This window comes from Clytia hemisphaerica, unplaced genomic scaffold (genome assembly GCF_902728285.1).
Source record: "Clytia hemisphaerica strain Z4C2 unplaced genomic scaffold, Clytia hemisphaerica genome assembly, whole genome shotgun sequence".
In the NCBI taxonomy this organism is placed as follows: domain Eukaryota; kingdom Metazoa; phylum Cnidaria; class Hydrozoa; order Leptothecata; family Clytiidae; genus Clytia; species Clytia hemisphaerica.
Window position 1 is genome coordinate 852,576 of NW_027103721.1, and position 17,043 is coordinate 869,618.

At 34.9% G+C, this 17,043-nt stretch overlaps 1 protein-coding gene across 4 annotated transcripts in view; it reads right to left on the reverse strand.

Annotated features, from left to right (window-relative positions):
• LOC136804336 (huntingtin-like) overlaps positions 1 to 17,043 on the reverse strand; it is a 143,199-nt gene that overhangs the window by 113,377 nt on the left and 12,779 nt on the right. For all 4 annotated transcript variants that reach the window (XM_067061047.1, XM_067061046.1, XM_067061044.1 and 1 more), the window contains exons 17-22: positions 16,484 to 16,720; positions 15,614 to 15,842; positions 14,381 to 14,709; positions 13,688 to 13,950; positions 11,528 to 11,612; positions 10,694 to 10,914 (exon numbers count right to left, since the gene is read on the reverse strand). In XM_067061047.1, the coding sequence (XP_066917148.1) occupies positions 10,694 to 10,914; positions 11,528 to 11,612; positions 13,688 to 13,950; positions 14,381 to 14,709; positions 15,614 to 15,842; positions 16,484 to 16,720 (1,364 nt within the window). The remainder of the gene's footprint in view (positions 1 to 10,693; positions 10,915 to 11,527; positions 11,613 to 13,687; positions 13,951 to 14,380; positions 14,710 to 15,613; positions 15,843 to 16,483; positions 16,721 to 17,043) is intronic.

The window sequence follows — 17,043 nt, forward strand, 5'->3', positions numbered from 1 at the left end:
AAAATTTTTCTCAAAAATCGGACTCGGCCATGTTTAGGGCATTGTTAATACGCATCTTAGAGCAAAAAATTAGAAAAAACTAATGATAAAATCTCGAGAAAATGCCAAAAAACCAGTTTTTCCGGCATATTTCCGGCATTTTCGGCCGGAAAAAGATGTTTTTCGAAAATCGGGCTCCGTCACAATTTAGGTAATGACATTTTGCATCAGTGTGCAAAAATTCATGAAAAAATATAAAGTACAGCTCAAGAAATTCAAGAAATACCGTTTTTCCGGCGAAAATCGGCTGTTCCGGCGATTTTTAGAAAGTTCCGGCTTCAAAAATCTATTTTATTGAAAATTGAAACATGCTTGATGGTGGGCATTGCTATTAATAATGTTTTTGATTGAAAAAACAACCAATTATATGGAAAAAGTCCAATGAAAATCCAGAAAAACGGCGATTTCCGGCATATTTCCGGCATTTCCGGCCGGAAAAATTTTTTCTCAAAAATCGGACTAGGCCATGTTTTGGGCATTGTTAATACGCATCTTTGAGCAAAAAATCAGAAAAAACTAATGATGAAATCTCGAGAAAATGCCGAAAAACCAGTTTTTCCGTCATATTTTCGCCATTTTCGGCCGGAAAATTATTTTTTCGAAAATCGGGCTCCGTCACATTTTGGGCATTGCCATTTTGCATCTTTGTGCCAAAAATCTGAAAAAACTAATGAGCCAATCTCGAGAAAAGCTGGTAACAGACGAACGGACGGACGAACAGACACAGGTTAATTCATAGGACCTCCACCGGGGCACCCGGAGGTAGGTCCAAAAAGAAATAATTTCAAAAAATCATCTTTAGGTATTACATAGAAAACCTGTTTCTTATTTTCCTATTTAGACCATGTTCGCAACGAAATGAATAGGCTTCATTCCATTTCAGAGCGAAACATAACCGTCACGTGCGAACATGGTTAGGAGTAGAAACGACGTCATTGAATTTTCAGACTAATTCCCTTGAGAGTGCTCTGATTCGCTTTTTTTAGTTTTTCCGCAAACAAAATCAATAAAAGCCCTTTGATTAGTGAATCTTATACACCGACGACCTTGATGTTTTTTCTCTATTTTGCTTCAACTCTCCACATTGATTGAATGTTCTATTTTGGACACCAGACCTGTATTTAACGACGAAAAGTCGGCACTTTAGGCATCGATTTTGAGATTCTACTATATGCTTGAGATGTAGGAAAAGGAATGGGAATAAGTGACTAACTAATTTTCTTGTTTCAAACACCCAACAATGAAATTCAAGATCATTGGGCTCTTCCAGAAAAAATTCGTTCATGGGGGTGGAAAATATATCTTTTCAATGATCTACCCCTGGACATTTCGACTTTTTATTACTTATTTATCGACACGCGTTTTATTACTGGACAAGCATCAAATCTGGACACTAAACAATCTGGACATTCCAAATTCACCCTATGGACATGGCAGTTTTTCAGGATTTTTTCGATACCCCTGGACAATATCTTCCGCCCCCGGAAGAGCCCATTACGCCAATCGACAGCAAAACCATTCTAGAACAACAACACAACTGGAAATCTGTGTGGTGTTTTTTTAAAAAGAATATTTCCTTATTAGAAAAATTAACCACCATTTACAACAAATTCAAGATCTAGGTTGGACTTGTTTTCATGCACATAATAAAAATAAAACGTTTTCTATACTTCATTTCAAATTATGGGTCCCTATTCGCTAAATTAGTTTTTAATTTTTAATGTGTCTCTAGTGAAATTTTGTTTGTTTTGTCTTTTAGGATTTTGGGTTGTCAAAATTCATTGGTCATTTGATTGTTGTCGTAGGATGTGGAAAAAGTTTAAGTGTTTTCTGAAATTTGATTAGCTTCTCCAGATCAAAACATTCGATAGCAAATTTGCTCGAAATCAACAGCCATTTTTTGGCCCAGCCGCGCAGCGCAAGTGGGCCTTTAAAAAGCAACTGATCGAAAAGATTTTGGCTTTGTCGGAGCCTGTGCGCGCAATAAATTAACAAGTCCAGTAGTCCAGGCTAAACCAGCGGCCTATTTAGAATTTTTGCCTCGCCTACCCGCACGATGTTTGACCTACTCTTATATTGGATTGAATTGGTAGTAAAGTCAAATTTCATTCTCTTTATGGCAAAGTATTTTTTAATGTTTTCAAGATGGATGGAGTCAGGTCAGGGAGCAAGTGGGAACATTTGGATGTTGGAGTTTTATTTTTCAAACCTGACAGAGAATTTTTCCACGTAAACTTATGTTGTAAGTTATTAAAGGATACTAAAATGCAGCTCATGTGTAAATTTGAATAAGTTTGGAATGTTTTTCATGATGCTAACCGTGAAGATGGTCAATTTTGGACTTATCGCTCTAAACGGTCGGTGGCTGGATTTTTCAAACCTGACAGAAAATTTTTCCACGTAAACTTATGTTGTAAGTTATTAAGGGCTCTGACCATAGTCCAAAAATTGATTTTGGTATTTGAACATAATTGTTATATTAAAGGTTCCTTAACACTTCTAACAAAGAATTGCCTTCATAAATTGCTTTTTAATCGAATCCCTTAAGAGTAATTAAGAATTTAATTGCAAAAATGACGTTATGAACTTTAAAAAGATGTTAATAATATGTTGCATGACCCTCTTTTACAAAAAGTGCTTAGTTTTAATGGGTAATTAACTTTTTTGTTTCAAAATTTCTTTACACTGTCCGCAAAAAATTGAACTATTTTAAATTTTGCGAAAATTTTTCTAAAAAGTGTCAACAGTTATGACTGTTTTTTTAAGCAAAATCCAGATGAAAAATTGATGAAAAACCACTATTTTGAAGATTTCGAGACAAAGAAGCAATTACAAAAATTTTCCGCAAAAATTTTTATTGTTCGGTAAAAGATACACCATCTACTGCAAAAAAAATTTCAAAATATTTTTTCTTCGCCGAAACTAAGCTCTTCAAAGTTGAAATACTCTTCCTCGCAAAAGTCTTCATTTTCTTCTTCATCAAATTTTTTCAATGCAATTTTTGAATTTTCAGATTCAAGAATAGTTTGTCTAACAGAAAATGTATAACATGCCATAGTTTTGTTGGTTACATCAGTCAGAAAACACATTTTAAACACGGCAATTAAGAAAAATTCACTATGGCCAGAGCCCTTAAAGGATACTAAAATGCAGCTCATGTGTAAATTTGAATAAGTTTGGAATGTTTTTCATGATGCTTCCCATGAAAATGGTCAATTTTTGATCTATCGCTCTAAACGGTTGGTGGTTGGATTTTTCAAACCTGACAGAGAATTTTTTCAAGTAAACTTATGCTGTAACTCATTTAAGGATACTAAAATGCAGCTCATGTATGTAGGTGTAAATTTGAATAAGTTTGGAATGTTTTTCATGATGCTACGCGTTAAATCGATATTTCTGAACTTTGGCGGTCAACATTTGACATTTGAAGTTTGTGAGTTTATTTAAACCGATTCTTTCTTTCATACTAGTAACAAAAACATAAAGTAAATCTATTATATGCGTATCATTTATCATTGGAATTTTCCCAAGTAAACGTATGTTGTAAGTCATTTAAGGATATTAAAATGCAGCTCATGTAGGTGTAAATTTGAATAAGTTTGGAATGTTTTTCATGATGCTACGCGTTAAATCGATATTTCTGAACTTTGACGGTCAACATTTGACATTTGAAGTTTGTGAATTTATTTAAACCGAATTTTTCTTTCATCACAGGAAAAAGTATGGAAATCACATGCTTGGTAAAACTGATTTCTGTGCATGTGATTCTGAAAAAAATCACAAGCGTGTGAAAATACAATTCACAAGCCATCTTCTCTCGACTTTTTAAATGGGTTGTGACTAGATTTAAAATCACAAATAGGATTGTTTGTCTTTCTTAGAGAGAGAGGTTTAATACCCTAAAAGTAACTCACTTCTATTCTATTTAACAAGTGAGAAAAGATGGATTGTGAATTACATTTCCACACGCATGTGATTTTTTTGCAGGATCACATGTTCGGAAATTGGTTTTCACACGCATGTGATTCACGGATTTTTTCCTGTGCATACTAGTAACAAAAACATAAAGTAAATCTATTATATACATATATTGCGAATCATTTATCATTACTGACCTTCCAGGGCAGCTATTTTTTTGTTTTTTTTTCATTCAGCCAATTTTCGAATTTTTTTAACTTTTTGAATGTTCTGTATTTCAATCTCTGCCGAAAATGTGTGCATTAGGATTGTAAGATTCGATGTTTTCTTTCAAACCCTAAAATTGCAAAAATACAATTCCGCAAACATTGGTTCTCTTAAGGTATATACCCAATGCAAACGACATTTGGTTATTGCCACGTCAGCTGGGCCTTCATGCCGCTTCGGCTTCTTGTTTTTGTTTAAAAAAGCAATAGAATGTGAGGTCAAATTTTGAAACAACTTTCGATCTTTCATTTTGCTTGGAGGTTATAGTTGCGTCGTAAACAAGTAGCTCTGACTCAGCATGGAGGTGCCACCTTTTCTGTCGCTTCCTTTTACTCCCAAATATCATCGTTAATTTGACTTATAAACAAGCTAGATGCTGAATGGACCTACCTGATGATGAAAGTTAGACAGCAATGCGAGGAGAAAAATGAAAAAAAAATCAGTCAGAAATATAGCGTTTAGCGAAAATGCATAACGCAATAAATTCATCATTGATTGTTGATGGGGGGACAGGGAAGGGTTGTAGGGAAAAAAATAAATAGAAAGTTCTGGTCGCAAAAATCAGTTTTATTGACAATTGAATCATGCTTGATGGTGAGCATTGTTATCAACTAGTCATAGCTTTCACTAAATGCCCCCAATGAAAGGTCATGTCATGCACTTATAAAGCTTGTAATGCTTTAAAGATTGAAACATAAAAAATAATCAGGAATAATTAATTGATTTGATTATTGATTGATTTAATTATTGATTGATTGATTGATTGATTCTCTATTGCTACTTTGCCTAATAAACAGTTCTGCGCCATCTTAAATAGGGCGAAATAGAAACCAATCCTAGCTAAGACCCGGACTCCACTCGCCTACGCTGTGATTGCACTTCTCAAGCAAAATCTTTTATGTTGTTGGTCAAAAGAAAAACAAGCAATATGCTAAATGGACCTACCTGATGATTAAAGTTAGATAGCAATGCGAAAAGAAAAATGAAAAAAATCAGTCAGAAAATATAGCGTTTAGCGAAAATACACAACACAATAAATTCATCATTGATTGTTGATGGGGGGAGAGGGAAGGGTTGTAGGGAAATAATAAATAGGAAGTTCTGGTCGCAAAAATCAGTTTTATTGACAATTGAATCATGCTTGATAATGAGCATTGTTATGAGTAATGTTTTTGTGTGAAAAGCATAGAAATATAAGTAAACTAAAGAGTCGGACTAGGTCATGTTTTGGGCATTGTTAATACGATTCTTTGAGCAAAAAATCAGAAGAAACTAGTGAGAAAATCTCGAGAAAATGCCAAAAAAACAGTTTTTCCGGCATATTTCCGGCATTTTCGGCCGGAAATGAATTTTTTTCGAAAATCAGGCTTCGTCACAATTTAGGTATTGACATTTTGCATCAGTGTGCAAAATTTCATGAAAAAATATAAAGTACAGCTCAAAAAAATTCAAGAAATACCGTTTTTTCCGGCGAAAATCGGCTGTTCCGGTGATTTTTAGAAAGTTCCGGCTTCAAAAATCTATTTTATTGAAAATTAAAACATGCTTGATGGTGGGCATTGCTATTAATAATGTTTTTGAATGAAAAAACAACCAATTATAAGAAAAAAGTTCAATGAAAATCCAGAAAAAGGCAATTTCCGGCATATTTCCGGCATTTCCGGCCGGAAAAAAATTTTTCTCAAAAATCGGACTAGGCCATGTTTTGGGCATTGTTAGTACGCATCTTTGAGCAAAAAATCAGAAAAAACTAATGATGAAATCTCGAGAAAATGCCGAAAAACCAGTTTTTCCGGCATATTTCCGCCATTTTCGGCCGGAAAAAGATGTTTTTCGAAAATCAGGCTCCGTCACAATTTAGGTATTGACATTTTGCATCAGCGTGCAAAATTTCATGAAAAAATATAAAGTACAGCTCAAGAAATTCAAGAAATACCGTTTTTCCGGCGAAAATCGGCTGTTCCGGTGATTTTTAGAAAGTTCCGGCTTCAAAAATCTATTTTATTGAAAATTAAAACATGCTTGATGGTGGGAATTGCTATTAATAATGTTTTCGAATGAAAAAACAACCAATTATAAGGAAAAAGTTCAATGAAAATCCAGAAAAACGGCGATTTCCGGCATATTTCCGGCATTTTCGGCCAAAAAAAAATTTTTCTCAAAAATCTGACTCGGCATGTTTTGGGCATTGTTAATACGCATCTTTGTGCAAAAAATCAGAAAAAACTAATGATGAAATCTTGAGAAAATGCCAAAAAACCGGTTTTTCCGGCATATTTCCGGCATTTTCGGCCGGAAATGATTTTTTTTCGAAAATCGGGCTCCGTCACATTTTGGGCATTGCCATTTTGCATCATTGTGCCAAAAATCAGAAAAAACTAATGAGCCAATCCTGAGAAAAGCTGGTAACAGACGGACAGACGAACGAACAGACGGACGGACGGACGGACATCGGTTAATTTATAGGACCTCCGAGGTAGGTCCAATAAAGGAATGCCATTGTGGTCCATTCAGACGTACAGTCGAGAAAAGTTGAAATGCGCCTAATTTTTTTTAAAGTGCATAGTACTTTTTAATGATGCAATCTTTTCTCCAAGCTGAAAAGATTGAATCCATTAAGATGATTGCAGCACAGACAATGAAGAGACGTGCCTTCAGGAAGCTAGACTTTCTGAGTTTAAAGCTATATACTTTCACTTTATGGTGTTTATGTCTGACTGTCTGCGTGCCTAGTCTAACCACCGTTAAATGCCTTCGGGAAGGTCCCTCCTAACTTGGAAAGCTAGAATTTGAGCTATTTCACCAAACTACTGGAGCGCAAGTTATTACGTAGGCTATCACAACTGAAAAAGTTGAATGTGCGCATATACAAACTTTTTTCATGTTTTCCAAATAACTTTACCACACTGAACAAACAGTGAAAACACTCTAAGTGAGGTAAATCTATTTTGAAGACCAAAAAAAATAAAGTTTGTTTACATTGATTCACATTCAATTTTGGATTCATATGCATACATTCTACTTTTTTGTACTTTGCCGGTATCTTGTTTTACCAAGTTAAGAAAGACATTCCCGAGTTACGACCATATAATGGTCTTTAAAGCTCAAGAAGCTCTATAAACAATAAAGGTAGTTATTAATAAAATAACAGACAAAGATAAATTACAGTTTGAACAAAAATATCAACAAATGTACATTTGAAAACTTGAGCAAATTTCTTTAAAGATTCGAAAAAGAATTGAAATCATTGCTGAAATGAACTTCTGACTAAATTAGAGTATTTATTCAGTTTTAAAGACAAGAAACAAAATTAGACATACAAAACACTTTTTCCAGTCAAAGACGAAAGAATCAAATCATTATCATAACCAGTCTGCCATTTTGTTTGTTTTGATTTGCAAAAGTAATATTGTAATTCGTGTTATGGTGTAATTATATACTTTTTCTATAATTTGCATTTATAACACTAGCTTCAGCTTTTCAATGCTAAATCAAAACTTATGAATTGTAATATATAATAATTGTAATAGCATATAATAGCATATAACGTAATATGAAAATGTATATAACATTTGCCGCTGTATAATTTACCGCCATATTTTTGCGGAACACTTAATTAGCCGGAACATACAATACGAACAAACGCGCGCGCGCAAAAATTCGAGATTCCTGTCCAATATCCTTGCGTGAAGCTATGAAGGCCTCCTCACTCGCTGCGCTCGTTGCGGGGGCAATAATGTTGGGCAGTTTTTGGCCCAAATTTGACCAAATATATATTTTTTCGAAAATCGGGCTCCGTCACATTTTTAGGCATTGTCATTATGCATCATTGTGCAAAAAATCAGCAAATCAACATTGAGAAAAGCTATATTTTCTTATTTGGTTAAAGGGAATTTCCCCAAAATACGAAAATCCGTTTTTTAAGGCGAATAAGAATTTTCCGGTAAAAACCACTTCAGCCATTCTTTAGAGAATCTTGCCCTCCATCTTTGTATAAAAAATCAGAAAAACCTAATGACAGGATTTTGCACAAAGTTCAAAAAACCCTATTTTTAGGCAGTTTTTGGCCCAAATTTGCCCAAATATATTTATTTACGAAAATCAGGCTCCTTCACATTTTAGGCATTGCCATTTTGCATCATCGTGCAAAAAAAATAAAAATAATAATGAGTCAACATTGAGAAAGCTATATTTTCTTATTTGGTTAAGGGAATTTCCCTAAAATATGAAAATCCGTTTTTTAAGGCGTATAAGAATTGTCCAGGAAAAACCACTAGCCATTCTTTAGAGAATCTTGCCCTCCATCTTTGTACAAAAAATCATAAACAAGTGATACTTTGATGGACCTACCTAGTTGTGCATTTAACACATTTATAATTGATATCTACGTGACGTGACCATTAAACAATCATTCATAACACAAATATTGACGATCTATTGAAATTAGTCGTTTGTTTCTTATAAAAAAAGGTTTAGAAACCAAAATTTCATGCTCTTGAAATATTCTTTCATATTCAAGACTTCGCGAGCAAAAAAAATACATCCATCTCGTCAAAAAATTGAGTAATTTGGCTAAGAACATTAATGTATGCTTATTAATAGTGATTCTTATAGATAAAGCTGCGTTTTTGAGCTGAAAAATTATTTTGTTACAAAAATCTGCTTGACCCAACTTTTACCTACTTTCATGCAAAAAATCTGAAAAAAACAATGATCCAATATTTCACGAAGTCCAAAAAACTCTTTTTTCGCCTTTTTTAAGCTGAAATTTACCCCCAAAATTTTTTTTCAAAAATCGAGCTTCGTCACATTCGAGGGTTTATAGTTATGCATCTTTCTGCAAAAAATTAGAAAAAACTAACGAGCCAATTATGAGGAAAGCTAATACCTAAGTAATTGATAATGTGCTTATAAAAAAATACCGAATTTGGCCAGTTACTTTTTCCATAAAAATACGCCAAGCAACCAAAATTTCCTGTCTAAACACACACATTCTTCAAAAGTAAGCCCTCATGAGCAAAAAAAACATATATCTCATAAAAAAAATTAGTAATTTGACTAAGAACATTGATGTATGCTTATTAATAGTGATTCTTATAGATAAACATGCGTTTTTTGAGCCAACAAATTTTTTTTGCAAAAACCTGCTTGAGCCATCTTTTACCTATGATGGTACCCTACTTTCATGCAAAAAATCAGAAAAAATTAATGATCCAAATTTTCATAAAGTCCAAAAAAACCGATTTTTAGCATTTTTTTGCCCAAAATTGGGCCAAAATTTTTTTTTTCACAAATCGGGCTCCGTCACATTCGAGGGTTTATAGTTACACATCTTTGTGCAAAAAATCAGAAAAAACTAATGAGCCAATCTCGAGAAAAGTTGGTAACAAACGAACAAACGAACGGACGGACGGACGAACAGAGGTTAATTTATAGGACCTCCACCGGGGTAGGTCCAAAAAGTAATGACAGGATTTTTCACAAAGTCCAAAAAACCCTATTTTTAGGCAGTTTTTGGCCCAAATTTGCCCAAATATATATTTTTTCAAAAATCGGGCTCCGTCACATTTTGAGCATTACCATTTTGCATCATTGTGCCAAAAATCAGGAAAAACTAATGAGCCAATCTCGAGAAAAGTTGGTAACGAACTAACGGACGAACGAACGAACGAACAGTAGACTAGTAAACTAGTCGTTGAAAACAGACCCATATACAAAAAATCAAGCTCCAAATAAAAAGAATCGAAGGGGTGAAGTTGCGTGTCTTTTCTGAATTTCAACGACTAGAAGCTACTTCCCTCAAAAAACGTTGTTTAATTTTACAACTTTTTTTAGGTTTTTGAGAATCCATCCAACTTTTTTGACTAAATGATATTTCATAGTAACATTGAACATGGGAACATATAAATAAATGAGCATTTCTAAAAACGCAATAAACAGAAAGAAAAATAAATGCAATCCCGCACGGGTCAGACATACAGAAATCTGTATGTCTCTCCTTACGATTTTAGGTGAAGAAAAAAAGGCGTTGGAAGTAGCTTCTAGTCGGTTATTTTCCTTTTTTCTCACGCGCGCTGAATATTTAATTAGTGTCTACATTATTTGATTGACAGTTTTATTATAAGGTTATAAGTAATAACCGACTAGTTTACTAGTCTAACGAACAGAGGTTAATTTATAGGACCTCCACCGGGGTAGGTCCAAAAATAAGCACTATTAAACGTGATCATGTGACAAATGGTTTGAAATTGTGACTAAAAAAATCGTTACCCCCGGGGGGGGGGTACTTAGGCAAATGGAGGGTACAGTATATGTGCCGCCCTTAAGGGTACCTTTTTCGGATTTCCAAAGTCCCGCTAAGGGTCGGAAAAATATGAAAATCAAATTTCAGTTCCACTAAGGGTCGGAGAAATAGGAAAATTTCCTACCCTAGTACATCCCCCCCCCGGATCGTTGCATTTTTCCATACCTTATTTGTCCACTAGTGATGAATTCGAACTGTTTCAACACGAATCCGATGAAAACTTGATCAGAGTCGAGTAACGAGTAATTGACGCGTAGACGGATGAGTTGGTCCAACAGATGGATGGCTTGACATTGTAAAGTTACACTACTGGTTGTAGTGTATGACTTCAAGGCGTGGATAACCAACGGCTCAAATAAACGAATGTATGATTGAATAGATGCCACCTGTAAAATAATTTAACATTTTGATGGAATTGAATTCTTAGATAGTCGAACGTGCGCAACGCACTGGGCTCAACTTCAGATGCTTCAAATTATTCATAGGCTCAATTGTAGCAGAAATAACTGAAAGATTAGTGCCCAGGCCTTAAAAATCATAATTTTTGAAAATTCACCCCAAGTGTGCCAAATTGCAGTTTTTCACCAAGCCAAAGTTACGCAACTTAAGGAAAATCCGCCATTAAGGATGCCACCGTTCGGATTTGTAGAGACGACTTTTTTACGCGAGCCGAACATTTGCTACCATAATGGAAGAAGCTACATAACTAAATCCACTTGAAAAACCTTTGTAGAATATTTTAATACAAATCGCTCATCAGCTTTAAAAATACTAGTATCAATATTACTGTGGCGGGACAAGATCAAACGAGTAAATTAACTTTTTAATTGCTTCAAAAAATTCAACGCTTTTTCGCGATTTAATTTATTTCACACATTTCTTCGTAATTTGAAATAATTGTATCCATTAAGCAAATATATGCCCCATCCGGGTTAAAATTGTCATAATCATATCATATCATACAAAACTCTTGAAAATGCATGAACTTTTATAGCGTACCCTTTCCTTGCTGACTTTGACGATAGGTCTTCCTTGAGGAATCAATGTTTTCTTGAAACTCTTGAACATGTTCAAAGCTTTGGAGCTGAAACGAAGAATAACAAAATTTTCATAAAGTAATTGGCTTTGAAGAAACTAAGGCGAGAAAAATTTAATTTATTGTTGGGAAGACCCTCAGAAACAAGTGATACTTTTATGGACCATTAAACAATCATTCAGAACACAAATAGTGACGATCTATTAAAATTAGTCGTTTGTTTCGTATTAAAAAAACGTTTAGAAACCAAAATTTCATGCTCTTGAAATATTCTTTCATATTCAAGACTTCGTGAGCAAAAAAACACATCCATCTCATCAAAATTTTGAGTAACTTGGCTAAGAACAATGATGTATGCTTATTAATAGTGATTCTTATAAATAAAGATGCGTTTTTTGAGCTGAAAAATTATTTTTTTACAAAAATCTGCTTGAGCCATCTTTTACCTACTTTCATGCAAAAATCAGAAAAAAATAAAGATCCAATATTTCACAAAGTCTAAAAAAACCCTATTTTTGGCTGTTTTTTAGCTGAAATTTACCCCAAATTTTTTTCTCCAAAAATCGAATTCCCTCACATTCGAAGGTTTATAGTTATGCATCTTTGTGCAAAAAATCATAAAGAATGAAAAAGCCAATCTAGAGAAAATTCAATACCTAATAATACCTAAGCAATTAATGTATGTGCTTATATAAAAATATTCAATTTGGCTCGTTTTTATATAAAAACACGCCAATCAACCAAAATTTCCTGTCTAAACACACATATTCTTCAAAAGTAAGCCCTCATGAGCAAAAAAAATATCTATCTCATAAAAAAATTGAGTAATTTGACTAAGAACATTGATGTATGCTTATTAATAGTGATCCTTATAGATAAACATGCTTTATTTGAGCCAACAATTTTTTTTGCAAAAATCTGCTTGAGCCATCTTTTACTTATGATGGTACCCTACTTTCATGCAAAAAATCTAGAAAAATTAATGATCCAATTTTTCACAATGTCTTAAAAACCCTTTTTTAGCCGTTTTTTGGCTAATATTTGCCCAAATAATTTTTTTTTCAAAAATCGGGCTCCGTCACATTTTGGCCACCACCATTTTGCACTTTTGTACCAAAAATCAAAAGATTCTTATGATTCAATCCTGAGAAAAGTTGGTAATAGACGAACGAACGGACGGACGAACAAATACAGGTTAATTTATAGGACCTCCACCCCACCGGGGTAGGTCCAAAAATCTAGGTTCAGAAGGTCAATAAAAAAATGAATCGCAAAAATATCCCTGAAAATGTCTCACAAAAGTATCGAATTTAATTTCAATCTTTATAAATATATCTGGAAAAGAGCATGACGATAATTAGATAAAGAAAAACGGAAATTACAAGAAAGATGATCAGGCTCGAGTTGAGGGTCTAATGTACCAAAATAAAGAGTGTTTCAAGGCCAGCCTCCTTTAGCAAGGACTTGTGGGAACATTGCATACAATCATGGACAAAAGGTCTGTAAACTTTTCAAAAGTTCCTCAACAGTGCCAAGAAAAGCCTTTTCGACACTTGGTTAACCACAAGTGGTTATTTGACAGAATACACCTACAAGCTTGCTAGCAGTCATTGTGGCTTTAGTCCTTGTGATTTTTAGACTTCCAAAGACTGAAAATGACTGATAATGAGTGAACTTGAGCCACACAGTTGGTGGGTGCACCAGAGAGCTCTGAAATTTGTTTATAATTGATTTTAAACCATCTCAAATATGTTCTAATAGATGGCTTCTCGAAAAGGTTGAAGAGCGAAACTCATTGAACTTTCAATCTTCAATCTCAGACAAAAAAAATAGCCCGAACACTTTGTAAAAATACATTTCCTTCAATATCGAGTGGATTTGGTTCCTGGAATTGTCATCCAAACTCTCCGAATCCAATAAAAACAACATTGGCCCTGGTAAAAATGGGTTTTCAGAGCTTATTTTGAAATTTTTCATACATTTTTTGAAAAGTCTACAAGCTTTAGTCTGAGATTGTAGAAGCGCTAATAGATTCAGATGATTGACGTCAGCCGAGCCTTATAAATTTAAACCCAATTTTTTGGCGGTGTCACGGTTGATAAAGATATCACGAAAAATCTTACCCTCGTTCAAAAGATCCAATAGCAGGATCTGCAACGGGCACCATATGCAAGGAATCAGATAGCTGTGAATAAGGGTGACTAAAGAAAGCTTCGTATGCGTTTTTGAAGTCGATTGGAGAAGCATAAGCTGTGTTTTGTTGTTTAGCGGATGGTTGTTGTGTGATTTGATCGCTGTGTATGGATGTCAATTGTTCAGTGCTTTCTGGTAGTTTGTACATCTCTGGATCGCTGGCGGCGTTTGTACCGAAAAGACCTTTTAAAAGCTGGAGAGAAAAGAAGAAGATCAAGGAGGGTAATTATTTAGTTAGAATTTGTATAAAAATCACGTTTTTATCGAGCTCCTTCAACATTTTCATTCCCCTGGGGAAACCCTTTATTACAGTTGAAAAAATAATAAAATGAAACATATAAGCCATGATAAAAAAACAATGGGATTCGTGACACTGAACTGTAATATTTCGCTTTTACCGAGACGTGATAGTTGAGTAACAAACTAATCATATTTAAGATGAGGAGGAAAAAGTTAAGAGTTAACTTAAAAATTCGAAAAAATTAACAAAGAAAAAACTAGCCTGTGCAATAAGGGCAGTTTTTTCCCAGCACCAGCGATCAAAAAAGGCCTCATGGTGAAATAGGATTAAAAAGTAAACTAGTATAAAATAAAACCATGAAAAGAAAGAAGAAATAAAATACTTGTTGGACAGCTAAGAAAGTTATCTCCTCTTCAACGCGGGCTGTCGCTTTCAAATAGTCCAAAAATTCTTCCGCGTGTGTTCCCAACTCGTTGAAAGTCGCCAGTTCCATTAACAAACCAAACGCTTCCAATATACCGCGCACGAAACCGTTGAATTTCTCCAGCGCGTGAAACACGGTAGATGTTTGATAATTCTTGAAAGCTCCTTTCAGGATTTCGTGAAGTTTCATGAATTGCGGTAGATTGACAAAGTTACCTAGACGTTCGTTCTTGTCAGTGTTGGAAGGTTGAGGGGTGCCTTGATTGGACGGTGTCTGTTTCCCGTCACCTATAAAACAATTTGCTGAGCGATTTAAAAATGTTTTCTTCAGAGAGCTCTTTCGACTTTAAAGTGAAAAGTGAGCTAAAACTGTATAAGAGGTAGTCTAGCAAGCTAGACGACTAATTCATACATAGTATAAATAAAGCAAAAAGTAATAAAGGGAACAATTTTAGTCGTCTAGAAACCTTTGTGCACTAACTCCAAACAAAAGAAAAGTGTCAATATTGCAATTATAATTTTCTCCCGCTCAAAAAAAATCTTTAAAAAAATGTGTGTGGATTTGTGTATTGAAAGTATTTTTCATTTGAGTTGATTTTGTTTTGAGTTTGTTATTGCTTGATAAATTGTTTTCTTCGCTACGCAAGTTTCTGCGTAGCTAGCCGGGGTATCTATAAGGCTGGAACACCGGATTCTTCCAGTCGTTTATACAAACTATTAGTTTATTATTGGTATTATTAGTATTACACGCATTATAAACGACTCCAGTCTATATAAGAGGTGTTAATAGCTCTTTCCCGAAACCTATCACGTGATCAATTCTATTACGTCATCTCAAAATTTACACTTGGGATTTCAAAAAGTTTTTTTCTTTTAAAAGGTACAAAAGTGAGTATCTTGTGAAAATTTCAAATTCAAAGCATTCCTCATTGCTTCGCAATAAGGGTTTAAAAATCATGTTTAAATGAAAACGAGGCGGGGTATGGAAAATGATCGGATGCTTACAAAATAAGAGGAATTTTGTAGAAAACGAAAGTGAATATCTTTTGATCTAGTAGACCAAATGAAACAAAATCTTCAGGGGTTTCTCCTTAGGCCAAAACAAACTGAACTGTGATGTTAGATTAATCAAAATTTACATTTTACAGAAGTTAATTTTTAAGTGGGTTTCGGGAAAGGTCTCTTTTTATACCTGACGGTGTGTTTCCGCCTTCCACCAATTTGCTCGTATCAGGTTGCGGTGTTGGTTCTTGCTTGTTTCGCTGCATGGCTCTCGGTAACGCAAACTTTCTTGGTGATGTGGTGGTTTGAGGTGTAGCGTTTGGAGATGGTGTAGCCGACACGTTTTGTGAAGCACTCGGTGTGTTGCCAGATCCTCCTGGTGTTTTGTCCTTGTTTTGGTTCACAAAACTGCTGATTGTCTGAAAAATCAGGTACAAAAATTGCAACGACTCCTCATCATGAATTTTGCCCTTTATGTATTACAATGAAGTGAATACAGTCGCTCTTATGTTGTCTTCTGACCAGCCCCCAATGTGGAGAATGGAGCAATGCGGAGATGGATTTCTCCCAATTCACTGCCTCTGTCCAGTCAGTAGACAAGAATTCACTTCCAGCTCTACCGAGTGACAATTGAGTCCTCGTAGGTCCCGTAGCTCAATGATAGAATCACATGGTTGTGAGTTCGAGTCTCACCGGATCCGTTGGTTTACCAACGGTTCTGGTGGCTGGTCAGAAGACAACATGAGAGCAACTGTATTCACTTCAATGAGTCCTCATATAAATACTCACCAATAATTAATTTTAAATCTTAAATACATGTAATCCCCCTTCTTATAGGTCACCCCATTTCACATTCTAAAAGGGCAGAAACCACATAGAGGCGAAAGTTTTAGTGGACGAGGCTATCACATAGGTTAGACATAATATAACAAAAACGTTATTTTTAACCAAATAAGAATCTTGGTATTATCAAAATGATGAAAGGCTAGTAAACAAGCCAGTAATTTCGAAAGAATCTCTCAAATATATCAAGCAACACTTTGTAAATGAGATAAAATACCTTGACATTGGCTAAAGGGTTCGTCTCTTCAATAACGTGCATTAGAACATGTAAGACCCTGGTTACATGTAAGAAGATTTGTTTGGCGAAGTGTTGCAAAGACTGGTCTTGTAGTGCGCTCCACGAATCGGTCAGTCCAACGTCAGCTGTGTTTTGACTGGTGGACGTTTCCATAGCTTCTGATGGTTTCTTCTTGAGGAATGGTAGGCAAGCACCACACAGCATGTGAACGCACAACTATGTGTTAAGAAGAAAGAAACGAATAAAGTGAGATCTAATGGAAGGATCTATACATTAGAAGTAGGCAAGTCGAGGCCATAGATTTATAAAGCACGAAGGGCTAGATGTCGGGCTTTAAGCCATCGCAGGCAAAAAAAGTGAATGTCGGAAAAAATATTGTTGCAATTGTTTTTGAAAACCCGCGAAGCTAACCACGGCACACTTTTCAGCAAAAGCTTTACATCTAGCCCTTCGGGCTTTATAAATCTATGGTCGAGGCACCCTGATTCAGCAGAAAACGGCTAAAAACACAGGAACACTCTGAGTCAGCAAAATTTCTT